General features: G+C 50.2%; 2 protein-coding genes and 1 long non-coding RNA gene across 16 annotated transcripts in view; 2 read left to right on the top strand and 1 right to left on the bottom strand.

The window, feature by feature from the left end:
* The window catches only part of TTBK2 (tau tubulin kinase 2), a 163,891-nt gene extending 153,036 nt beyond the window's left edge, over positions 1 to 10,855 (top strand). For 9 of the 10 annotated variants that reach the window (XM_051822031.2, XM_008269118.4, XM_008269122.4 and 6 more), the window contains one exon: positions 3,789 to 10,855. In XM_051822031.2, the coding sequence (XP_051677991.1) occupies positions 3,789 to 4,251 (463 nt within the window). In that variant the 3' untranslated portion in view covers positions 4,252 to 10,855. The remainder of the gene's footprint in view (positions 1 to 3,788) is intronic. The other variant, XM_051822032.2, reaches the window with a different exon arrangement.
* On the bottom strand, positions 10,539 to 11,838 carry LOC127483695 (uncharacterized). Its single transcript, XR_007910195.2, has 2 exons — positions 11,634 to 11,838; positions 10,539 to 10,712 (listed from the first exon to the last, which is right to left on the bottom strand). It is a non-coding gene; the product is annotated as an uncharacterized lncRNA (long non-coding RNA).
* Positions 11,839 to 11,916: 78 nt separating this feature from the next.
* On the top strand, positions 11,917 to 23,484 carry CDAN1 (codanin 1). Of its 5 annotated transcripts, none has more exons than XR_007910194.2 (28): positions 11,917 to 12,074; positions 12,285 to 12,772; positions 12,958 to 13,164; positions 13,340 to 13,509; positions 13,791 to 13,904; positions 13,986 to 14,064; positions 14,469 to 14,589; positions 14,775 to 14,884; positions 15,313 to 15,402; positions 15,985 to 16,060; positions 16,343 to 16,548; positions 16,775 to 16,895; positions 17,034 to 17,180; positions 17,335 to 17,501; positions 17,738 to 17,825; positions 18,031 to 18,120; positions 18,310 to 18,364; positions 18,558 to 18,691; positions 18,771 to 18,874; positions 19,077 to 19,235; positions 19,548 to 19,611; positions 19,771 to 19,849; positions 20,003 to 20,104; positions 21,216 to 21,323; positions 21,459 to 21,522; positions 21,648 to 21,829; positions 21,996 to 22,103; positions 22,747 to 23,484. XR_007910194.2 is itself a non-coding variant. In XM_051822038.2 (28 exons), exons 1-28 carry the CDS (start codon positions 11,985 to 11,987, stop codon positions 22,870 to 22,872), a joined length of 3,693 nt encoding a protein of 1,230 aa, XP_051677998.1. In that variant the 5' UTR covers positions 11,917 to 11,984; the 3' UTR covers positions 22,873 to 23,484. The 5 variants fall into 5 exon arrangements, 3 of the variants coding, with proteins under 3 accessions (XP_051677998.1, XP_051677997.1, XP_051677999.1); XR_011380881.1 differs by having other exon boundaries at positions 20,003 to 20,151; positions 21,146 to 21,323; XM_051822038.2 differs by having other exon boundaries at positions 12,961 to 13,164; positions 20,003 to 20,151.
* Positions 23,485 to 25,038: the final 1,554 nt, after the last annotated feature.

The following is a 25,038-nucleotide window of genomic DNA, read 5'->3' as shown; positions in this document are numbered from 1 at the left end:
GAATGGGTATAGCTGCTGCTGTGTTCAAATCTGAAATTTTCCAAAATTAAGTCCAAGCCTTCTGCTGGAACTTGCAAGCCTTTAATAGACTCTATAGATGTTCAAAATAGTTACATCACACAGATTCTGCCAGTCCAATTGTGTTTAGATGGGGAGACAAATTCCTGGTATTGAAGATATGGGAAGTACTTACAATTTCTGCCTATAACCATATTAATGAGCTGGTTACTATATCATACCTTAAAAATTCTTTACTGGGTGGTTGGCACTGTGGCAAAGCTGGTAAAGCCGCTCCCTGCAGTGCTGCATCCCATATGGGTGCTGTTTCAAGTCCCAGCTGCTCCACTTCCCATCCAGCTTCCTGCTAATGAACCTGGGAAAGCAATGGAAGATGGCCCAAGTACTTGGGCTTGTGTACCCATGTGGGAGATCCAGAAGAAATTCTGGCTCCTGACTTTGGCCTAGCCCAGGCCCTGCCACATGGCCATTTGAGGGAGTGAATCAGTGGACGGAAGAATCATTCTCATTCTCTCTCTCCCTCTCTCTCTTTCTCTCTCTCTCTCCCCACCCTTCTCTCTCTGTATCTCTGCCTTTCAAATAAATAATCAAGTCTTTTGAAAAATCTTTGTTGGTATTTTCAAATTACAAAAATAACTAATTTCTTGAAAAAATTTTAAGTAATACAGAAATATGTAAAGTGGGGCCAGCATTGTGTCATAGCAGGTTAAGCTTCTGCCTGTGATGCTGGCATCCCATGTGGGCTCCAGTTTGAGACCTGGATGCTCCACTTAAGATCTACCTCCCTGATAATGTGCTTGGGAAAGCAGTGGAAAATGGCTCAAGTACTTGGGCCCCTGCAACCATGTGGGAGACCTGGAAGAAGCTTTGGCCTGGCCTAGCCCCATTGCAGCCTTTTGGGAAGAGAACCAGTGGATGGAAAATCTCTCTCTCTGTCTCTCCTACTCTTTCTGTAACTCTACCTTTCATATAAATAAAAAATAAATCTTTTTTAAAAAAGAAATATATAAAGTAAAGCCACTTTCATATCCCTTCTCAAATATATATATATACATATATATATATATACACACACACATACAGTGTTAGGAATTTTTTTCTTTTAATAACAATCAGATAATATTAGTCTACATGTGGCTCTTTTTACTTATTATATCTCAATTATCTGGCCATATTGGTACGAGTATTTCTATCTCATTCTTTTAAAAATGCTTCATGTGGTGCCCACTTCGTGATGTGGCAGGTAAAGCCACCGCCTGCACCAGTAGAATCCCATATGGGTGCCAGTTTGTGTCCCTGCTGCTCCGCTTCCGATCCAGCAGCCAATGGCCTGGGAAAAGCAGTGGAAGATGGCCTCCAAGTGTTTGGGCTTCTACCACCATGTGGGAGACTCAGATGAAGCTCCCGGCTACTGGCTTCACCTGGCCTAATGCTGGCCATTGAGGGTATCTGGAAAGTGAACCAGCAAATGGGAGATAGGTCTGTCTCTCCCTCTGTCTCTGTAATTCTTTCAAAATAAATAAGCCTTTAAAAATGAATTAAAATACCTCATATGCAGATATACTAAAAATTATTGAATAGTTTTCCTATTAATATATATTTTGGTTATTTCTAGGTTTTTAAACTAAGTTTCATGTACACCTTATACACATAGCCTAAACGTAATTTTATGCTGTATTTTGAATAATTTTGTACATGACACAGAGTTCTTTGGTTTAGAATTTCTCACTTGTGGTATCATGCTCAAAAAGTTTCAGTTTTGGAGCATTTTAGACTTCAGATGCTCAGATTAGGGATGCTTAACCCAAATCACTTAAAATTGGATGGGATTGGGGTCAGCTTATCTTTTTATTTTATTTTTTTAAGATTTGTTGATTTGTTTATTTGAAAGGCAAAGGTATAGAGAAGCAGAGGCAGAGAGGCAGAGGCAGAGAGGCGGGGGGGGGGGGAGAGAGAGAGAGGGAGAGGGAGAGAGAGAGGGAGAGAGAGAGAGAGAGAGAGAGAGAGAGAAAATCCATCTGCTGGTTCACTCCCCAGAAGGCCACAACGGCCAGAGCTGTACCAATCCAAAGCCAGGAGCCAAGAGCTTATTCCAGGTCTCCCATGTGGGTGTAGGGGCCCAAGGACTTGGATCTTCTACTGCTTTTCCAGACCATATCAGGGAGCTGGATTGGAAGTAGAGCAGCCAGGACTCGAACCGGTGCCCATAGAGGATGCCAGCATTGCAGGTGGCGGATTCACCCACTAAGCTATAGCACCGGCCTGCAGTTTATCTTTTTATTTTAATTTGTATCTGATTATTCACAAACCAACATTTTTAACTGTGTTTTTATTGGCGCTGCTCTTATGAGTTGTTTGCTCTGTTTATATCACTCAAATAGGCTGTTTTTCTTAATTGTTAATCCCTTTGTCTGCAAAATATATTGAATATTTAAATTATTTATTTATTTGAGAGGCAGGGAGGGAGAGGGAGGTGCTATCTGCTTGTTCACTCCTCCAAGTTCCTCCAATGGCTGAATTAAAGCTTGGGAGCCAAGAACTCAGTCCAGGTCTCCTACATGTTGGTAGGATCCCAACTACTTGAGCCATTGTTTGCTGCTACCCAGAATGAACATTAGCAGGAAGCTGGAATTTGGATCAGAGCCTACACTCAAACCAAGGCACTCTGATATGGAACTGGAGCAAATACCTATCCCTGAAGATATTTTGTCCTAGACTGTTGTTTGCTTTTTGTCTTGGGGTTATGGTGCCTTTTGCATGATAGAAAAGTTTAGTGTTCATGTAACTGAATTTCTTTTATGATTTCTATCATTACTATAACATTTTATATGTTGTGTATAGATTTTTAATTCATTGGAAGTTTATTTTATATGGTGTGAAGTTTTTTTTTTTTTCCAAATAGTGCTCTCGCAATATATATTTCCCACAGAAACATGGGGACACTTTGGATTTAATGCTGTCTTCTATTTGTTTGCTTGTATTTCTTTGTTGTATATTTTCAATTACCATAGTTTTATTTACCACATTATTAATTATAATTCCCAAAGTCTTTTTGTAGGGTGCTTTGTCATTTACGGAACACCTTTATAAATGCCATTTTATTTGATTCCCAGGCAAAGCCAGAAATACAGTTAAGGCAGAGAAGACACTACTATTCATATGAATATTCTTTAGCACAAGCTCAGTTGCTAGGAAGGGGGTACTGTCAGCCCTCACCCACCCCCTCCTGAGTCCCAGGCTACTGAGGAGCAGAAACTGAGGTCCAGAGAAATCTGTAACTACTCTTTTGTTTTTAAAATTATTAAATGAAATCTAAATACACTTTTATCTGTAGCTCCTATTGTTGGTGAGTGTAGTTCATGTTGCAAACTTATATTGAGAGGTTTAATATTTGTAAAATTCCTGTCCTAACAGCCTTATGTTTTCTTTCTCTCAGCATGCTAGAGCATATTCATTAAGTTAATACTAAAATTGGAAGAGCAAACCTGTCATACAAGGAAGGGAACCGCCATTAGTTAAGTGCTGAGTTACTGCATTTGGTCTATTGAGTGATCCTGTGAGAAAGAAACTATTCCTAGTGAAAGCCAGGAGAAGTTACATAATTTGCCTAAGCTCATATAACTAGTGTGTGAAAGATTAATTCTGGGTCCTGTTAGTATGTCCTCTCATTTTTTTTTCACACATCATGCATATTATGATTGGGACATAGTGACTTTTCAAGATACTTGAAATGACTTAAAATGAGAATAATTCTTGTCTGTTCTTTCAAGGCTGCGCAGATACAGAGTCCTAGGGAGTAGTAACTCTGACTCTGACCTTTTCTCCCGCCTGGCTCAAATTCTTCAAAATGGATCTCAAAAACCCCGGAGCACTACTCAGTGCAAGAGTCCAGGATCTCCTCACAATCCAAAAACACCACCCAAGAGTCCAGTTGTCCCTCGTAGGAGTCCCAGTGCCTCTCCTCGAAGCTCATCCTTGCCTCGCACGTCTAGTTCCTCACCGTCTAGGGCTGGACGGCCCCACCATGACCAGAGGAGTTCATCCCCACATCTGGGGAGAAGCAAGTCACCTCCTAGCCACTCAGGATCCTCCTCCTCTAGGAGGTCCTGCCAACAGGAGCATTGCAAACCCAGCAAGAATGGCCTGAAAGGATCCGGCAGCCTCCATCACCACTCGGCCAGCACTAAAACCCCTCCAGGAAAGAGTAAGCCAGCCAGTAAACTCAGCAGATAGGAGCCAAGCTGCATCTCTTGGAAAGGTGTGAGATCTTCCTCCTAAACCTGATGCATGTATGTCTCTGTACTGTCTATTTAAAAAAACCAGTGTTGATCTTTTGCAAAAGAAAGTAACACGATCAGTTATTTATAAGAAGACATAAATATATGGAATGACCTAAGGCAGGCAGCAAGCAGATCAAGAATCAATGCCTTTGTATGGAAGGGACAATCCAGCAAAGTCTAAGGGGGAGGAAACTCATTAAATGAGCTCACATTTTATAGCTGTCTTTGAAACAAGAGTTGAGAGGAGACAGAATGGAATTTTAAGGGGTTTCACCTAATTTTTTAAGCTTCTGCTCAAAGATTATATAGCAGAAGTGAAACTTCTTGTTGATATTTTCATTCAAAATTTCCTAACCTAAGAGAGTCATTACTCGGATACTACAGTATGCAGGAAGCCTGTTGCCAGGGAAGCACACTCCTGAATATTTGGCTTGTGTGTCTTTTTAGTGTGTGAGAATCCACACCTTTACTTTGCCTCATTCCTGATACCCTCCTTGGATTTCACATTTTTTTAAAAAAGCTAGTGCTTCTCTCCTGACCCAGATTTGCTTATTTTAACAGTGCATCCCAATAGGGATTTAGCACACATGCTGATAATTTCAAATCTATTTACCTTTTTTAGTCCCCCAGTATCTTTCATTGGCACAACAGTTATTTACCCAGTACACCTTTATTGTGAAAAATAACTGAGAAACTTAGGTAAAGGAAAGAAAAGTTTAACTAGAACTACTTTGCAGGCTTTAGGGTTTGGAGAGAGAGGGATCAAGAGTCAGGTGACAATCCTTCAAGATAGAGGGGCCCTCTTTCTCCCTGAACAGTTTCCTCCCTGTGGAAGGAAAAGTGACCAGAGCAGACTGCTTCCTTCAGTCTCCCAGGTACCAGCTATTTCTACTACCAACCTCTAAGGATAACAGGGAAGCACATGCTTTGGAATGTGACTTTATGCTTTTAGAGATTTAGAAAGGAAAATAAAAAGAAATTAAGTATGTTATTGAGGTTTATAATCCTTGTACTTTGTATTTTATACATTTCACCAATAAGGAATGAGTATCTGGGGAAATAAATGTAGGCTAAATATTTTTTCTTTTAATGTTTTATTACCTGCTTCTCCTTTGCTTTTGTTCAGTAGTTGGGCTTCTTGGCCTGATTTCCATGTAATCTCAAGTTATGAAGCTATAAGGAGAATCATATTTATTCTAATGTCACTCTTCTGCTAATAGAAATCAGGCAAAATTAAAGCATACTAGACTTTTAAAATGGGCTCCTTTCTGCTCTCTAGGTGTTTGTGTTGTACAGACCTTATTAAGGTCAGGTAAATTGGCCTGCTTGCTGTTGAAATTTGCCTTCTAGCAAACATCTGTGCTTTTCTTTGACCTTGTCTTTGCTGCCAAACCTACTATGGTTGAATTGGAAAACAAAAAAAAGGAAGAAATTATTTCCTCACCATGTGAACCTATTCTAATGCTGCATCAAAGCTGCCCTGAAGCTGCACTGAACTATCCTTGTTCTCTTTATCTGTGTTAACTTTTTAAAAAATAAACTACAAACACTATTGAGGCATATAAGGTCTCTCATCAGAAACATAGCTTAATGTGGAATCTTAAATTCTCTCCAGTTTCAAGCACTACAGAGGAATGCAATAGATAAGACATATTTGCTGTTTATCTAAAGCAACTGTAATATTGAAAGACCAATCCTTCTGTATTATATTGTATAATAGCTGCTGTAACACTACTTGCATGTCTTCATGGTAAATTATATAAATATTTATAAATATAGAGAGACATATGCTTATATAAACTCATTATTTCTCATTCTCCATTTGTAATTTCAAGACCACAGATGGTGAAATTCCTTTTCTATTGTGTGCCTCGTGTACACTTGGGCCTTGCCTATCTTCATTTTCTAAAAATATTCTTGGCATATGACACCTCAAATTCTTCTTGCCGTCCCTGTGCATAGTGCAAGGGTTGGCAGACTCTAACAAGCCAAGATGGGTTAAATTTCATTTAAAAAAGATTTGACTAGGGTGAAGAATCCCTGGAATATGCTTGTAATACTGGTTCAAAGATCCATCATGTTAATCACGTTGTTCTATCTTTAAGGCTAGAGTGGGTGAACTGGGATATAATCATGGGTCTTGACATAAATTGATTTTTTTAAACTTTTCTTTTTAAAAATGCCATCTTACTCTCCTGTTTCACCTCACTTTTATCTTGTTGGGGGGTGGGATTGGGAACTAATTAAGAAATTATCTTTTTTCTGTGGTCATAGCTTAATTGTGCTAAATGTAGCTGCTTTAAATTGTGACTCCTCTGGGCAGAAACGTGCCTAGTAGTAACCACTGGAAAAGCTGATGAAGCTGTTAGTGTGGAATGTGTTTATTTCTAATGGGTATTTTTCTGCAGACAGTGATGACAACATGCCAATGAATGTTTCCTCTCCTTTCCATTTTTCTTCCCACCCTTTCACTGTGTTGTTCCCTTATTGAATTGCACTGACAAACTCATGAAGATCCAGAGACAAACCACCTCATTGTGTAAGAATATTTTATTTTGCATGTAGAGGAAAGAGTTAACCAAAGATGTTTCTGCTCTGATAGTTTCAAAAGAAACAAATTATATCTATATATCAGTATATCCCCTTAACGATACTATCCTGTATAGGGATTTACTTTATGGTTTTTAAAAGCATTGTTAGTGCTTTTCAGTGTTGGCTGTCTCTCAGGCTAAAAATATAAGTCAGCAGCCCTAAGCAAGCACTTTTGACCCTTGGATTTTTGTTTTTATCCTAAAGTATGATACAAAGACTGAGGTATTTAATTTTTGTTTTAGTTCTTTATTTTTGTTTCTTTTTTAGTGATGGCATATTTCAGATTACAGTGACATAGATCATCCAGATAATTTTAAATGGGTTTGGTTATTTTACCTAAGATGAGGGATATAGCCAAAATTAAACCAAATTATAATAAAAGTAGCATGGGGCAAAATGAAGATTATGTTTTGAAGATCAAAGTACCTCCTGGTTTCTCCTGTCACTACAGAATGGCAGCTTACCTCATCACATTCACCTCTGCCCTGTCTTGTCCAGTCCCTGCAATTACTTGGAGTGGAAGGCAGAATTAACAACAGCTGAGTTCCGTTAGCTAGTGCTTCTCCTGATGTATGCTGCCAAATCTCCAGAGTCTATCAACTGGGTGAAATATTAAAATCCCACATAGTAACCTCTTTTACACTTTAATGTATGGTGAACAAAAAAAGAAAATTGGGTCATATCAAATTTAACCTTACAACAGATTATAAGTATCTTTGAATATAAAGCCTTAGGCAGGCAGGCACTCTCATTCTCAACTCTCTTATGCAAGCTGGCCTTGCTGACAGTGGCATTGTTACATATCCTGGTTTTTAAGTTGCATGTTATGAAGTGAATGTTTTTTTGTAAAAGTTGCCAAGTTATTCAAGTCCTAAATAAGTAGCAAAATTGAGACCCACTATAGTCATTATCTACTTTACATTATTTTCTTAAAAATACTAAATAACTCTCCGTTGCTGACTACTCAGTGTTCTAGGTGGGCAGTATCTATGCTGAGCTCCTCGCCGCTATGGGAACTCGGGGTCCAGAGTAGTCATCAGAGGTTCCTTCCAGGCCACAGATTTTTATGCTAGTCTGTGTATGGTTGCCGTCAGTCCACAAGGAAAAAGTGTACATTGGTGCATGTTTTATAAACCCAGACACAGATAGTTAAAACCATAATTAGTTTTTCTATACCAAATAAGCTTTGAATTAAAAACAGATGCTTTTATTCCCCCAAGAACAGATGATCCTGTGTTCCTAATTAACATTAGGAACTGGTGATAGGAGAACCAGGCTCTAGAATTCAGAACTTCAGAGGCTTAGGGAAAAAATGCATCTTACCCTGGCTATTTGAAAATATATTTGTAGATAAGTCTAGATTTAGCCTTGGAGAGCAAAGTTTTTCATATTTTAAAAACTTCATTCTTTTATCTCTCTCTCAAAACATGGCATATCTTAGTGAACCATTTTTTCTGTCATGTCAATTTTGAAATTAAGTTGTTTGTGTTCACCCTTTTAAAATCTTATTTCTGTTGTGTGCATTTACCATAGATGTGTGGGGATTTTGCCTAAGGGGAGGAATGTGTTAACATCTGTATTACGTAGGCGACAGTGGTTGACAACTTTCTTGAGTTTGGTGCTAAAGACAGTGTATTGGCAGAAAAACTGCTTATCTCCATGACTTAACACAAAAAGCATTACAGATTAAGGCATGTAACTACTATGATCATCCTTACATGTCAACATATACTGAAGTGTAGAAACCACAGGTGCATATTTATTAATACCATAACTTGGAAACTAGAGGCAGTTCTAGTCTTCAGACCATATACGAGGGTGGAATGCATGGAAAATCCCAGGTCCTCATCCAGTAATACCTGGGTGTGTTCCTTGAAGATGTGGAAGTAGGGCAGAAACTCCTGTCATTGGGAATCTTTTTTTTTTTTTTTTTTTTTTTTTAAGATTTATCTTATTTATTTGAAAGACAGAGCTACAGACAGAGGTAGAGACAGAGAGAGGTCTTCCATCCGCTGGTTCACTCCCCAGATGGCCGCAACGGCCAGAGCTACGCCAATCCGAAGCCAGGAGCCAGGAGCTTCTTCCAGGTCCTCCATGCGGGTTCAGGGGCCCAAGGACTTGGGCCATCTTCCACTGCTTTCCCAGGCCACAGCAGAGAGCTGGATCAGAAGAGGAGCAGCCGGGACTAGAACTGGCACCCCTATGGGATGCCAGCGCTTCAGGCCAGGGCTTTAACCTGCTGTGCCACAGTGCTGGTCCCCATTGGGGATCCTTAATATTGTGGCCATCCATCTGAAATTAGGAGAAATTTAAGCCAAATAATCTCAGGAACTTTCAAAATCTGTTGTCCAACACTGCCAGGGAGAACTGCAGGAGATATCTGGGAAATCTGTAGTTCTTAAGGTAGATCCAGGACATGGGACAAAGATCTCTCCCTGTACAGGGGAATTTGGATGCTGCACACTTTGCTCCCTGAGTAATCCCTGGCTGGACATGGATAGATGACCTTAAAGTCTTGACCCATCAATACATTTTTCCACTTCTGTTCCTGCCTTCAAAATAGGTAAGCTTAAAGTTCAGTTATTTCCCTGGAACAAATTTGGATCTATGTGACAAGATCAGGATCAAGGATCAGGTAGAGATTCAATACAATCTCAAAACTGATAATAAAAATTTTTACTTTGTAATGATTCTATTATTTCTTTAGACTTTGCTAGATCCTGGTCTTGAGGAGCCATGGAAAAGAAGTGAAGCCTTTCCTTTCATTGCCCTGTGCACCTTAACAGGTTCCTGCCTCCTCTTTAATTGAAAGTGATAGTGAGGGCTCTGTGTACGCTGATGATGCTGACCTGTGTTCCAGATACTCAGGGCCAGGGCTCCTGGGTCCCTTGTCCTAGACAGCAGCATTGGATGAGGCAGATCTTTGAGCCCATGTGACTATCAAATTCGCAAACAACATAATTTTACACAAATGGTGGATAGGAACTTTGTCTTTTAAATAGTTTAATATTGTTTCATATTGTGTACATAAGTGTTCACTTACCTAAAACTGAGTAAACTAAGTTTTAATATACATTAGCTCTGCCAGATGTTTTTTTCCCCCTCTTACAATTGTTTAAATCCTTAAAAATTCATGAACAGCACACTGTACCTGGACTCACCTAAAAGGAATAAACAAGTCTACCACAGCTTGTTTGTGGTTGACCTTAGGGAGCTACCCAGGGAGGGGAAAGCATTGGGACTTTCATCTCAATCTTCTTTTTAAACTGTTCATCAGATAAATTAGCTCACCAAGATAAAAAGCTTTTAGAAATACAAAGATAAGAAGATAAAAGAAATGACAGCAGTGGGCCACTTCAGGCTTTGGATGTGGGGACTGAGTAAAGAGATCAGATGACTAAGGCTTGAGCCTCCCTTGCTTCTCCCTGATCCCCAGCCCTGGTCTTCCCTCTGGCTCCTTTCCTAAAATAGCCAGCGCCTATTTCATTGGGTTATTAGAAGTTCCCAGCTGTCAGGAAAAAAGAGGAAGGTGAGGGGGAATCAGTTTTGAAGTAAATATAAATCTTGAAAGTTAAAAGCTTTGGGCAGCTGTTAAATCAGATTCAACCATAAACTGAAAGAATTCTTTCGTTAAAAAAAAAACAATTAGAGGACTTTCATACTTCCACTTTTCTCTCTCTCCATGAGAGAGGTGAGAAACTGCTGAAATACCTCCAAAGCTGTGTCCCTTTCCCTCCAGGCAGCTCCCTTCGGGCGATTTTGCTCAGGCGACCAAGGACTCAGAGTATTGGCAGAAACATGGAGTGCTTTTGTATAGGCCATCTGTACATAAAAATGTAATTATTTATTTAATTTTCCCATTTGTATCATATTAAAGCTTTGTACAGTGTTTTAAGTTCTGTTTTAAAATTATTTTGTATTTTATTTTTATAATCTAGTAATAAAATATTCATTCCGCATGCAAACTCTAGTTCTATTTGTGTGGTGGTTTGGATTTCAAAAGTGGGATCTGTTTTTTAAATTTAATAAAGTTACTGAATGCACCAGTAGTTACAAGAGCCACTGGGAGCAGAAAGTATTACTGTCAGTGCAGTACATCCAAAAGTGACCTGGAAGAAGCAGCCTGGAAATTAGGTCTCCATACAGGTGAAAACCAAGGTTCAGGGCTATGAGACGATTCCCCGGAAATACAGTTAAAAGTGTTGAAAAGCTCCCTCTGGCTGGAGGTCCTTGTTTCCAGCAGAAAGCACCAGTGGAGGGGGCGCCGCTCCCCGCACCTCCTGTCCTGCTTGAAACCCGCCCTGGGAGCAGGAGCACAGGCGGCCTTGCCGGGCACTGCCTCCCTCCTCCAGGTTTGACAGGACCTGGACGTCCGCGCCATCTCTTGCTGAGCCTGGATCCCCTTTCCTGACCTGTCGCTCAGCAGCGACACCCAAAACGCTGTCTCTGGGGTTCTTTTTGGAAAATAGAGGTTAAGAAGTCACTCGCGCTCCCGGGAGCTAGCCATGAACGTGCGAAACGACATCTCAACAGCAGGGTAGCTGAAATGTTCACCTCGCGCCACCGGTCATCGCGGCGGGAGGGCACGGCGGTCGCCACACGCCTGCCCAAGGACTTGCAAGAAAGTTCAAAGGGAGAGTCTAGATTAACTTCCTCACTCAGGGTGGCGGCGGTAGAATCTAGCAAACCGTGAACTCTTCACGAATATGCCCATTACAAAAAGATGTGGGCCGGCGTGTTCACCTTGACCGTCCGGCCACTCCCCCGGGCCCTGGCTTTTCCCCGCCTTGCGCCGGTCCCACGGCGGCCCCGCTCCCCGCTCGAGTCCGGGTGAGTCGTCCCTCGGGGCCTGCTCAGCCAGGGAAGCCGGCGCAGGGCCTCACTCCCAGGCGGTGCGGCCGCACTTCCGAGACGGCCGGCCGGTGCGGCCGGAGCAAACCGCGGACCCAGCGAGGCCTTGACGGAGCCAGAGGCCCCGCCCCGCCCCGCCCCGCCCCGCGGCCCAACGGTCGCTCCCGCTGCCGGCCCCGCCCCTCCCGGGGAGCCCGCGGCGCGCCGGCGCCTGCGCAGTCGGCCCAGAGCGCCCCTACCGGGATGGCGGCGGTTTTGGAGTCGCTGCTGCGAGAGGAGGTGTCGGTCGCAGCGGCCGTGCGGTGGATCGCGCGCAGAACCCAGAGTTCCGAGGTAACAGCGCCGGCCCGCCCCCAGGCCTGAGCGGAACCCGCTTCTCGCGGGAGGCGCCAGCCCGCTCCGGTCCCAGTCCTCCAGGGCGCCTGGCTGCCAGCCCGGGCCGAGTGCGCTCCGGATGGGCGCCGCTGCCCGGGCGGCCCCGCCGCTCGCCACCCCGGGCTGGCCGCCGACCCTCTTGCTCCTCCACGTCTCCTTCTCCCTCAGGATAGCCCCGGGGAAGCGGCCGTGCTGCGCTCACTCCGGCCGCTGCGGAAGGAATTCGTGCCGTTCCTGCTGAACTTCCTGAGGGAGCAGAGCTGCCGCGTCCTCCCGCAGGGCCCCCCAACCCCCGCCAAGGCCCCGGGCGCCTCGGCGACCTTGCCGGGGAGGCCGGGGGGCCCGCCGCGGGGCGGCCGCGGGGCGCGCAGCCAGCTCTTCCCTCCGCCGGAGCCCCCGAGCCCCGCGGCCGAGGCCCCTCTGGCCCGCCGCGGGGGCAGGAGGCGGGGCCCGGCGCCGGCCCGCGAGCGAGGAAGCCGCGGCCCCGGGGGCCCGGAGGAGGGGGTCGGCGGGGAGAGCCTGCCCTGGGCCGGGGCCCGGAGGCTCCGGGGCTCTGGCAGCCCCAGCAGTCCCAGCCTCGCGCTCTGTGATCCACCAAACCTCAGCAACCTGGAGGAGTTCCCTCCCGTAGGCTCGGTTCCCCCCGGCCCTGCAGGGTGAGAATCCGCCCTCGCCCAGGAGATGGGTGGCACGGAGGCTCCGCTGGGGGAGTCGGTGCCTCGGGGCTGGGGGTGAGGTAACGTAACGGTGAGGGGGTCTTGGCAAGGGGCCCAGGAGCTGTGCTGATGGAGGGGAGGTGCTTGAGGATGAGAGTTTGAGAAAATCCTGTGGCTGCTCTCAGCAGGACGAAGCCTTCACGCAGGATCAACCCAACTCCGGTGAGCGAAGAGCGGTCACTCTCCAAGCCCAAGACTTGCTTCACCTCACCCCCAATCAGCTGTGTCCCCAGTTCCCAACCCTCAGCCCTGGACACTAGCCCTTGGGGCCTTGGCCTTCCCCCAGGGTGCAGAAGTCTGCAAGAGGAGCGGGAGATGCTCAGGAAGGAGCGGTATGGCCTTGCCGCTCTCTGGGGGTGGCGGCTTCCTCCCCGCGGGGGAGCTGCAGGGCTCTCCCTGAACCTGATCTCCCCCTCGGGAACTCTGGGATTGTCTCCCCTGGAGGGACCTGAGTGTGCTTGTGACCAGGAAGCCAGGCTGAGCGCTCATGACAGTCTCTCCCCATAGTTCCAAGCAGCTGCAGCAGTCACCTACCCCTTCCTGTCCCACCCCGGAGTCGGGGTCTCCTCTCCCCAGCCGGACGGGGAGCCTCACAGATGAAGCTGCTGACCCTGCCAGAGTGTCTTCCCGCCAACGCCTGGAGTTGGTAGCCCTTGTGTACTCTTCCTGCATTGCTGGTGAGGAAGGGAGAGCACAGTGTGGGGCTAGCAGGGGGCTTCAGAAAGTTCATGGGAAATGGAGTTAATTAAAAGATGACCTTTGTTTTGATGCAGATGTTGAAATCACACATCATTTTTCACATTATACATTTAGAGTCCATGCATCATTCTTTTATAATACCTGTTTTAAACTTTTTGAAGACCCTTACGGCGCGGCAGGTTAAGGGAACTGATGAAGTTGCAGAACTGAGTGGGCTCCAGATGGTGCCCGCTATCATGGGGTTTCTTTTTATATCCAGAGAACCTGGTACCAAACCTGTTCTTGGAGCTTTTCTTCGTCCTTCAGCTCCTCACTGCCCGGAGGATGGTGGCTGCCAAGGACAGTGACCTTGAACCAGGTCCAGGTGTCCTAGGTAAGTGAGCAAACTTCCTTTTGAGAAGGGAGGTCTGGCGATGGGCGCTTCTGAGCTGACGGCGCGGTGCTGTCTTTCCAGAGTCCGTGGGGAGCCCCCTGTTCCAGAGCATCCACGACTGCGTCTTCTTCGCCGTGCGGGTGTTGGAGCGTCAGTTTCCGTGAGTCTGCCTGACTGGGGCCTGTGGGCCTCTGCCTCGTGGTCTGCCCTGTGCTCTGGCCGCTTGCACAGCGGCCCCGGTTCTTTCCCTATCGGTAATCTTTGTGTCAAGGCTATGATTTTAACCTCTGAAAGAGCCCAGTCGACCCCTGTGGTCTTGGCGACTGGCCTTGCTGTCTAGGGCTGCTATCCCTGTCCTGTCCTCCTGCTTTGTCAGGTCTCATTCCTTCCCCTTTGACCGCCATCATCCTTGGTTCTTGCCCTGTGATCTTTCTGTACATGTCTGGGCTCCGCACATCCTGGCTCCAGTCTCCAGATGCGCTCGCTCTGTGTGCTGCCCAGGCAGCCGCTCCCTGCGTGCAGTCTGTGTCCCAGTCTCAGCTGTGTGTGCTCCTGTCCCCGCAGGGTTCTTTCCTACCTGGACAAAGGGACCTTGAAGCTGCTGGCGGAGAATGAGCGGCTGCTGTGCTTCTCACCAGCCCTGCAAGGCCGCCTTCGAGCTGCCTATGAGGGCAGTGTTGCCAAGGTAGTGGCCCCAGCGCAGGTGCCTGCTAGCCTGGACCTGACCCTTGCGAGCTTCCATAAATTCAAGCAGCCCCTGCTCACAGTACTTAAGTGTCATGTGTGCTGACTGTGGGGGAGGTCAGGGGTGAAGTTTTCTGAGTGTGCCTCCTGTAGGCTTTAGATCCTAATGTTACCGCCATGTTTCAGGTGTCTCTGGTGATGCTACCCTCTGCTCAAGCTGTCTCCTTTCAGCCGGAAACTGACAATCGTGCCAACTTCTCCAGTGACCGAGCCTTTCATACTTTCAAAAAGCAGAGGTGATGGGAAAGGGGAACTCTGGGAGGGAGTAGGTGGCAGTCTCTCTGGAATAGGCAGTTGTTTTGTTGTCACAGAAACTGGGAGTTTGGCACTAACCAGTGGGTTGGTACCACCAGGCCCTTCCTCGCCATCCCAAGGGCCAGTTGACCTTATTCTGTTTTGTGCCCGTGGACTTGAATCCCTGAGCCTAGCAGGCCCTCTTAAGGGTCTTTAATCTCAGGGTTCCTGGGCAGGACTACCTCTCAGTGTGCACAGAGGGTGTGAGCCTGTGGTGTGCTGTGCTGGGTCTGTGACATTGTCATCCTATAAGGGACTTTGAGGTTAAGACATGGGACTGGGCAGAGTCCTGCCCTCAGTGTTCCACGTGAGAAGAGTGAGGTAGCAGCAGCCATGCCTCAGCTGATCAGGATTCTTGTGTGTCTGTCAGGGATGTGTTTTATGAGGTGCTTCGAGAATGGGAAGATCACCACGAGGAGCCCGGCTGGGACTTTGAGAAGGGCCTGGGTAGCAGGATCAGGTGGGTGCTCCGCCGCTGGTCACCGGGTCTTTCCTCTCCTGCCAGTGGGCGCTCCGTGACATGTGGGGAGATGATGGCAGGAGGCTTTGCGGTCCTCCCCACCTCCTCACCTCCAGCACCAACAGCCCTGCCTCCGCTCTGGAGGGGTGTGTCTCCCAGCTCCTTCTGCTTGTTTGCTAATGGCAGGCCCTCGGAAAAGAACAAAGCTTGTAATCCAAGTTGCTTGTTTTGACCCAAATCACTGGACAGACCCTCCAGCCTTTGTTTTCTGCGTCGTCTAGTTTGGGCCGCCCTGATGCTGGGTCTGGGTAGATGAGCAGGCGGCAGAGTGGGTTTCCTATCTGGAAGCTCACTGGTTCTTGGCGACCACTGCAGAGTTACTGGGGGCAGCGATGGCTTGCTGGGTTTGGTTTGTCTCTAGCCTCGCAGACCCTGGGTTCTGAGGGCAGTGCCCCTCTCCTTGCCCATACCCCTGGGCAGGCCCGCTGTGGCAGGTGAAGGCTGAAGAGCCCAGGGGCTGGCCTGTTCTCAGCAGTCTCCCCGCCTCCCTCTTGTACACTCTTCCTGACTCTTCCTCCCTAGAGCCATGATGGGCCAGCTCTCGGCAGCCTGCAGCCACAGCCACTTTGTTCGACTTTTCCAAAAACAGCTTCTCCAGGTAACAGCGCCTTGGCCCGCACCATCTCCCCACCCTTTTCCTTGGTGTGGTAGGAAGGGCCCAGGTTAAGAGGCCTGGTTTCACATCCCAGCTCTCGTAGCCCCTAGGCAAATCCTTTCAGCTTAGTTTGTTCCCTTACCTCTGAAACAAGAGTGTAAGCCCTCCCTCAATGCTGCCTCAGGCGCTGACAGAGTAGGCGTTCTGTAGATGTTCATCTCTCATTTTGTTCGGTCTGTCTCCCATGCACTGTTTTTGGTTTCGCTCCTCTCTCGCCCTGCCCAGATGTGTCAGAGCCCAGGTGGTGCTGGGGGCACTGTGTTGGGCGAAGCTCCAGATGTGCTCAGTATGCTGGGAGCTGACAAGCTGGGGCGGTTGCGGCGTCTACAGGAGCGACTTGTGGCCCCTCAGAGCAGTGGGGGGCCCTGCCCACCCCCCACCTTCCCGGGCTGTCAAGGCTTCTTCAGAGACTTCATCCTGAGCGCCAGCAGGTAGAGGTGCCCCACCTTTTGCAGGGCAGGAAGCAGAGATCCCTAGACTCTGCCCCTCCATTTCACTTCCCATTCTCTCCCTGGCGTGGGTGATCCCACTTCTCAGCCTCCCATCTCCCCCATTAATCCTTCCTGCCAGGGCACCTCTCAGTGCTGATCTGCCTGAACCTCTTCCACTGCCTTTTTATTTCTTCTTTTTTTCTTCTTGCTCTCCCCTCCCGTCCAGCTTCCAGTTTAATCAGCATCTTATGGATAGCCTGAGCTTGAAGATCAGAGAGCTCAACGGCCTCACCCTGCCTCCGCATGAGCCTAATGATGACGAAGGGGAGGCAGATGTCGACTGGCAGGTGAGGAAGCGGAACGCGGGCAGTGCGGGGTCTGGCCTCAAAGCAGAGGAGTGTGTTCCAAGGACGCTTGGTGACAGGCTTGGAATTGCTCTAGAAGCCTTGCGCGTAGGACCTGTTATTTCCCTTCATTCCATACAGGGTGAACGGAGACAGTTTGCTATGGTGCTGCTCAGCCTGAGGCTTTTGGCCAAATTCCTGGGCTTTGTGGCTTTCCTGCCATATCGCGGGCCTGAACCACCCCCAACCCGTGAGCTTCAGGACTCCATCCTGGCCCTCAGGAGCCAGGTGAATGGGCGGGAGATCCTGGCAGAGGGAGCCGGGAGGGCCAGTCGGCTCGGGCGCTGGCTGCTTTCCTGGGCTGTTCTGGAAACCAGGCGGCCTAGAAGGCACTGCCCGGCCCCGCCAGGTGCCCGCCCTCTGACCAGCCCTCCTCTCCCAGGTCCCACCGGTCCTGGATGTGCGGACCCTGCTGTGGCAGGGGCTGCGGGCCCGCCGGGCTGTGCTCACCGTGCCCTGGCTGGTGGAGTTCCTGTCCTTTGCTGACCACATCGTGCCCCTGCTGGACTACTACCGCAGCATCTTTAGTCTCCTGCTGCACCTGCACCGGTGAGTGGAGAAGGGCTGTGGCCCTTGACAGCCATCACCCGGAGGGACAGACAGTGGGCAGTCGTTTGCCCTTTCCTTTTTCCTCTGTGGCCCAGCAGAGAAGGAATCTGGGTGTTGGGGGGGAGGACGAGGAGAGCAAGGAGATGCCAGCTGCCCACACAGAAGCAGCCCCTCTTAGGTCTGCCGCTGGGGACATCCTCCAGTGAGACCGTTCACACCTTCCACTCGCCCCGCAGGAGCTTGGTCTTGGCGCAGGAGCGTGAAGGGGAGATGTGTTTCCTGAACAAGCTGCTGCTGCTCGCTGTCCTGGGCTGGCTTTTCCAGGTGAGCCGGGGGAGGAGGGGGAGGCTGGGAGTGCAGACCTCTGAGTTAGCGCGGCAGCGACCAGAAGATGCGAGTTGACAAGAGGGCCAGGGTGCGCCGTCGCTTCAGAGGAGGTTGCTCTGAACCGGCCGCCTAAAGCAGGCAGAGTGGAGGCTGCGCATCCCCGCGGTGCCGCCTGCAGCTCGGATGGCCTCCTCTCTGCCAGATTCCCACGGTCCCAGAGGACTTGTTCTTTTCGGAAGAGGATCAGTCAGATGGCTTCCAGGTGGACGCAGTGTCCTCAGAATATGGCTTGGTGAGTGTGGGGTCCAGCCAGAGTCCCGGGAAGTCCAAGAAGTAAAGAAAGTGGGCTGTCCAGGAGGACCCAGCCAGGACGGGCAGGATGGGCTTACCCTGTATCAGCTCCTCCTGACGGGCCGCTTCTGGGCCTGCTGGGGGGACAGGAAGCCCGCCTGCCTGCCTACACTGGCCTGTTCTCCCCCAGGACAGTGTGCCTGTGGTGGACCAGCAGCTGCTCTACACCTGCTGCCCCTACATTGGTGAGCGTCCCGCGCCCTCCCCCAGCACCCATGGTCCCGTCCCTGCCCGCAGACCCAAAAGGGCCCCCTTGGCCTAGCTCCCGGATGTCTCGTGCTGTTTTGAGGCACTCCCCCAGTGCCTCAGCTTCAAGTTCAGGATGCCTGGAGATGGGAGGGGTTTCTGGGACTAGGAACTTGGACTTCCCTGCTGCAGGTGAACTCCGGAAGCTGCTCGCTTCGTGGGTTTCAGGCAGCAGTGGGCGGAGCGGGGGTTTCGTCAGGAAAATCACTCCCACCACCACCACCGGCCTGGGAGCCCAGCCTCCCCAGACCAGCCAGGGGCTGCAGGTAAGGCTGGGCAGAGGACAGGGCCAGCCCTGGGGACGGCCAAAGGGAGCCCTCACCACACTGCTCCTCTGTCCCGCAGGCGCAGCTCGCCCAGGCCTTTTTCCACAACCAGCCGCCCTCCCTGCGCAGGACTGTGGAGTTTGTGGCAGAGAGAATCGGATCAAACTGCGTCAAGCATATCAAGTAAGAATGGGGTGAGGGTCCCCGTCTGTCCCCTCACCGGCGTTCCCTTTGCAACACCCTGCTGCCAAGCTGAGGAAGGGTGGGGCGGGGGCGGGGCAAGGCTGGAACTGCGGACCTCTGTGAAGGAAGCGCCCTTGACTTTGCAGCCTCTTTCCCATTCAGCCCCTCCAGCTACTCCCAAACCTTGCTGTCCCTGCTGCAGGGCCACGCTGGTGGCAGATCTCGTGCGACAGGCAGAGGCACTTCTCCAGGAGCAGCTGGTGGCGCAGGGCCAGGAAGGGGGCGAAGCAGCCCAGTTGGTGGAGAGCTTGTGTTCCCAGCTGTGCCCCCACGGGGCCCAGGCGTTGACCCAGGGGCGGGAGTAAGAAACACCCATCTATGTGGACTGTCACCTCCCCCTCTGGCGACTTAGCTCTGCTTTCTGTCCTCATACTTGTTGCTCCATTTCCTCGCCCCACCCACTCTCCCGATTCTCTCCCCTGCTCTTCTGCAGGCTCTGAACTCGGCTTTAGTGTTGTATCGCAAAATCCAGGCGCTGAGCTGGGAGCGTGCACAGTGGGGGAGGGCTGGTGCTTGGGCTTCTTCCTCCAGCATCTGGGGTCGGGCAGGAGGTCGGTGCTGCACTGAGCGAGACCCGAGCACCTGCTCATTCCCTGCACCTGTCTCCTCACAGGTTCTGCCAGAAGAAGAGCCCTGGGGCTGTGCGGGCCCTGCTTCCAGAGGAGACCCCAGCAGCTGTATGTGGGGAGGGCCCGGGGTTTGCAGGCCGCACAGGTGCACGGGTGTGCCCTCTGCAGTCTGAAGCGGCTGGGAGTGGGGGGTGCATCCTGGACTTGGGCTCCCTCGGTTGCACCTGCCCCTCCCCAGCGCTGACCCTGCAGTCTTCCGTGTTGTAGGTGCTAAGCAGTGCGGAAAACATTGCCGTGGGGCTGGCCACAGAGAAAGCCTGCACTTGGTTGTCGGCCAACATCACAGGTGAGGTCCATACGGGGAACAGCCCAACCGAGGTTTCAGAGGCAGTTGGGGGAGGGGGCACCCAGCGAGCTGGAAATGGTGAAGGGCATGGGTGGTGTGGTGAGCCCCCGCGGGCACCTCGTGACCCTCTCGTCTTCTCCCTCTGCCCCACAGCGCTGATTAGGAGGGAGGTGAAAGCGGCCGTGAGTCGCATACTTCGAGCCCAGGGTCCTGAGCCAGCTGTCCGGGGGGAGCGGAGGGGCTGCTCCCGCGCCTGTGAGCACCACGCTCCCCTCCCCTCCCACCTCATCTCCGAGATCAAAGTACACAGCTACCCTACTCCCCTTGGCTACCCTCCTCCTCCTCCCTGCTCTGTTCCTGGTTCCTTCATTCTCACATCAGCGCCAGTGTTTGTGTAGGAGCTTTCTGTGTTTCCCAGCTACTTCCTGTTTCATCACTGAATGGGATTAAGTGGGCAGGGCGGAATCTCTCTCTCTCCTGGGTGTTCGTGCTTTGGTTGTCACCTAAAAGGACAGGGTGGGTAAATCGGGCCTAAGTGCCTGTTACCCAGGAGCTGATGGGAGCAGCTCTACCACAATAGAACAGTCTCCAAGGGGGCAGTCACCAGGCCCTGACTGTGAACCTCTCAGTATGGAAGGTGATGCTTGCCCAGTTTTGGGCAGTAAGAATACACTACCAGTTCTCCTAACTTGGTTTAAAAAATACAGAGACTGGAGCAGGGGTCAGCAGCTAGCCTGTGGGCCAGATTGTGCCCACTACTTGTTTTAGTAAATAAAATTGTATTGGCACACAGCAATGTCCATTACTTGACAAACTGTGGCTGCTTTTGCATTACAACAGCCAAGGTGAGTAGCTAGGACAGAGACCTATGGCCCTCAAAGCACAGAAGATTCACCATCTTACCCTAGTCTGGAAATAAGGATGTGAAACAAGGACTAAGAAGCAATGACTAGCAATGGCAACTATATAGGAGGGAGAGGAAAAGGCTCATGGCCGTTAGATGCTGGTTCGCAACATGCAGAGGACTTGTGCGTGGAAAACTAAACGAAGCAGGAGGGATAGACAATATGAAGACTTGGGGCAGGTGCCTGCCTAGGAGTTGATAGGAGTCCTGTCCCAGGCAAACGCTGTCCCTCAGCTGACCTGCGCCATCTGTGCCCACTTCGGTTGTCCGTGTGGTTGCTCCTCCTGGTGTGCTGTCCTGCCCCAGCCCCAGGTCTGTGGGTGCCGTGCCCAGCCGCCTCACCACCTGGGGCACTGCTTACCCCCTTCCTTTTCCCTCTCTTCACTGCCAAGCCCTGCCCATCTGACTCCTCTGTGGCCCCCTTGGCCCAGCTTGGTGTGAGGCCTCGCCCTGCTCCCACAGGATGTGCTCTCCCTGGCCGCGGGGCCCCGGGACCCTGAGGAGGGCGTTCCCCCAGAGCATCTGGAGCAGCTCCTAGGCCAGCTGGGGCAGACCCTGCAGTGTCGCCAGGTAAGACGAGGCATTTGCCACGTGAAGGCTGTTTGCGCATGTCCTTGCCTCAGAAGCAGAGCCCTGGCTGGCTCGGCCAGTCCTGACAGCGGTAAGGACGCTGCTAATTCTAGGGTCTCCTCTTTTTCCCCACAGTTCCTGTGTCCACCCGCTGAGCAGCATCTGGCCAAGTGCTCCGTGGAGCTGGCTTCCCTCCTTGGTACGGCTGCTTTCTCAGATCGCTCTCTTGCCAGGTCCCACATCTCAGGGCTGAGTACAAGTAAGATTAGAAACGCCTTCTTCCGCTCCCATTTCTTACAGCTTGACTTTCCTCTCCTCCCATAGTGGCAGATAAAATTCCCATCCTGGGGCCGCCGGCGCAGCGCAGGCTGGAGAGAGGGCAGGCCCGAAGGCTCCTACACATGCTGCTGTCCCTGTGGAAGGAGGACTTTCAGGCGCCCGTTCCCCTGCGACTCCTGCTGAGCCCGAGAAACGTGGGGCTTCTGGCAGACACAAGGCCGAGGGAGGTGAGTCAGAGGAAGGCCTGGGGAGGCATCCGCGCCCGCAGCCCCCTGCCCGATCTTGTACTCACCCGTTCTGTTCCCGTGCTGAAGTGGGCTCCACTCCACTTCTCCCTGAGCTCATGGGCCGGGCCTCTTAGCAGCGGGGACTTGTGCTTTGTGCGTCTTGCAGTGGGATCTGCTGCTCTTCTTGCTCCGGGAGCTGGTGGAGAAGGGGCTGATGGGCCGGATGGAGATAGAGGCCTGCTTAGGCAGCCTCCGTGCTGCCCAGTGGCCAGAGGTAAGGAGTCCTCTTCTTGTCTTACATGGAGGGAGAACCAGTGTCGTGTATCCCATGTGTCCTGAAAGGGACTTTTGTCCAGGGTTTTAAAACCACCCTGAACTTGTCTTTGGCCTCCTTCAGCTGAGTAGCTGTGTATGAGGGGATTTTAGAAAGCTTGTGGAAAAATGAAATTAAAGGTAAGTTTATTTCGGGGCCAAAGTTTTTTGAACTCCATGTAGTTTCTTCATCATACACATTTTCTACGCCTCTTTGAAGGCCCTAAAAGGAATCTCAGGGAAGAAAGGGAGAGGGAAGCAGGCAGTGAATCGAAGGCAGCATGGCATTGTGTGAGATTTTTTTTTAAAAGACTTATTTGAGAGAGGCAGAGCCAGAGAAAGAGGGAGGTCTTCCATCCAGTGGTTCACTCCCCAAATGACCGCAACTCCAGAGCCAGGAGCCATGCTCCACTGCTTTCCCAGGTGCATGAGCAAAGAGCTGGGTTGGAAGTAGAAAAGCCAGGACTCAAGCCATTGTTCATATGGGATGCTGGCGCTGCAAACAGCCGTTTAAGCAGCTGTGCCACAGTACCAATCCCTAGGGACTGAGCTTTACTAGTGCAGGATATGTCTGCCATCTCAGAAACTCTTTCTACTTATTTCAGGACTTCTCTGAAGAATTAGCAACGCTGTTCAATCTGTTTCTCACTGAGCCCCCCTTGCCAGAACCCCAGCTGCGAGCGTGTGAGCTGGTGCAGCCAAACCGGGGGACTGTGCTGGCCCAGAGCTAGGGCTGGGCAGCGGCCCCGCTGGGCGTCTCATCAGAACCCTGAGCCCTGCCTGCCTGCGCCTCAGGAGGAAGCCGAAGAGCCCACTGCTGCCCCTCGCTGCGGTGGGAGGAGCTGGGTCTGGAACAGACCTGCTCAGGTGGAAGGGCTGCGTGGCATCCCACCGACGGCGAGCTCACCACCCGAATCCTGGAGGCAGGAGAGGCCAGGTGGTTCAACGTGGTGGTGGAAAAGCCTCGAGACTTGTCTGGGAGCAGAAGAGCGGGCGTTGATCACGTGGACGTGGAGTAGCCAGACGTGAGAGGGCTTGTGAGACAGGCTTCTAGCCTCACTTGCTGCTGTGCTAGCACCTCTTACAACATGTGGCTCTGGACCATGAAAGCGGCAGGACTTTGCTTCACTTGAAAACGAAAGCACGATCTTGGGAATCTGCATTTCCCTGTCGCCGGGAACTGAGAATGCACAGCAGGTAAGGGAGGACCCACCTGGCAGAGGCCTGGCTTTGCCCTCTGTCTTCTGCCTGGGTGTGGGCAGTAACTCTAGACCCTGTCTCCTCCCAAGGACCAAGGAAGGGGCAAAACGGGACAGTTTTTAAATACAAGCTGTTTTCTTTCACGGGGCTGATTCTAGTCATTTCCGCCTTTGCCCTTTAGAAGGCTGCAGTCTCAGGTGGCTGCTGGGTTGCCAGCTGTACAGGTGCCTTGCCGGTTAGGACGCCAGCCCCAGGCCCGGGAAACTGCTTGCTTTCCATTTGCTGCCCATCGCATTGGCAGCTCTCGTCAGGGCTGGGGTGTCCTTTCTGGCTGACGACTTGTCTCAGAACTAAAGCATTCTACTTCTCTATAAGCGAACCACTGATTTTGACTAAGCATTAAACATGTCATTGAGTTCATTTCTGTAAAAATTTTTCTGTTTGAGGGATATGTAAGGAGTAGGCAGTTTAGGGAAGTACATTATTCAGTGAAGCTGCCAGCGACCCAGCAGGGTTAAGACTCTGGGCTTATGGGCATCCACTTGTGTGGTCCTAACAAAGCCAGGTGATCCCATTGGTGCACAAAGTATAACTTTTCAAAGGCTTTTATCTTCCTCTTTTAAATGCAATTTAATGCCTAGGAGTCAAAATGACTAAGAAATGTTTTCTGTCTCTAGGCCCAGAGACCAGCATTAGGTGTGGTTGAACCACAGCACAGGCCCAGCAAGCTGCGAGCTCATGGCTACTTCTTGGCATCTTCTGCAGGAAAGCCTGCAGCGCCTCAGGACACTGAGGTGAAAGGTTGGGCCATACACAGGCCTGGTGCTTGGCCTCCTGGGTTAAAACCAAGCTCTTGGGAAAGGAAATAGAAATTTAACATGGCCCCTACAAAGGAGATTTCCTGGGGCCTGTGTGAGCCTTAAAGGCCTACTCTGTGGATTAAGCAGACAGGCAGCTAATTAAGTGCAAACTCACCAGCTTGCTTTCCATGGATCTGTGCTGTACAGATTATGTTAACCCAGAAGTCTTCAGTGTAGTCCCCAGAGCGGCAGCCTTGGGCTTACCTGGAACTTTTAAAAATACTTGCGCTTCTTTCTACACATCTACTCAGTCCGCAGTTTTGGGGGAGCAGCCTGAGATGTAACGAAGTCTTTAGGCGATTCTCATGCAGGCTAAACTGAGAGCTGCCCATCTAGAAGGAAATCTGACTTCACTTGTGCATTTTATTACAAGATCATCCTCAATTGCTAGCCTCAGTATCTACGGGGAATCTGTTCCAGGACATCTGCATATACCAAAGCCCACACATAACCTAGACACAGCCTCCCGAATACTTTGAAGTCTGGAGGTTACTTACATTATAAACCAATAGAATGTAAATGCCATGTGTAGCTGTTACACTAAATTGTTTAGGGAATGACTATTTTTTCATATTTTTTTTGAATAACAAAGAGCAAGCATCCATCTGTTGGTGCTCTTCCCAAATGCCCACAATAACCTGAGCCAATTCAATCCAAGTCCCCCCCTGTGGATGGCGGGGGCCATTGCTTAGGCCATCACCTCCCAGGTGCACATTAGCAGGGAGGGAGAGCAGCAGGACCCAGACCCAGGGATGCAGCTGTCTTCAGTGCATCAGCAGCAGTTCGCCCCACTTTTTTTTTTTTTTTTTTTTTTTTTGACAGGCAGAGTGGACAGAG

Source organism: Oryctolagus cuniculus, chromosome 12 (genome assembly GCF_964237555.1).
Source record: "Oryctolagus cuniculus chromosome 12, mOryCun1.1, whole genome shotgun sequence".
Lineage (NCBI taxonomy): Eukaryota > Metazoa > Chordata > Mammalia > Lagomorpha > Leporidae > Oryctolagus > Oryctolagus cuniculus.
The sequence above is the reverse complement of the archived record's forward strand: the minus strand, read 5'-3'. Positions and strand labels throughout refer to the sequence as shown.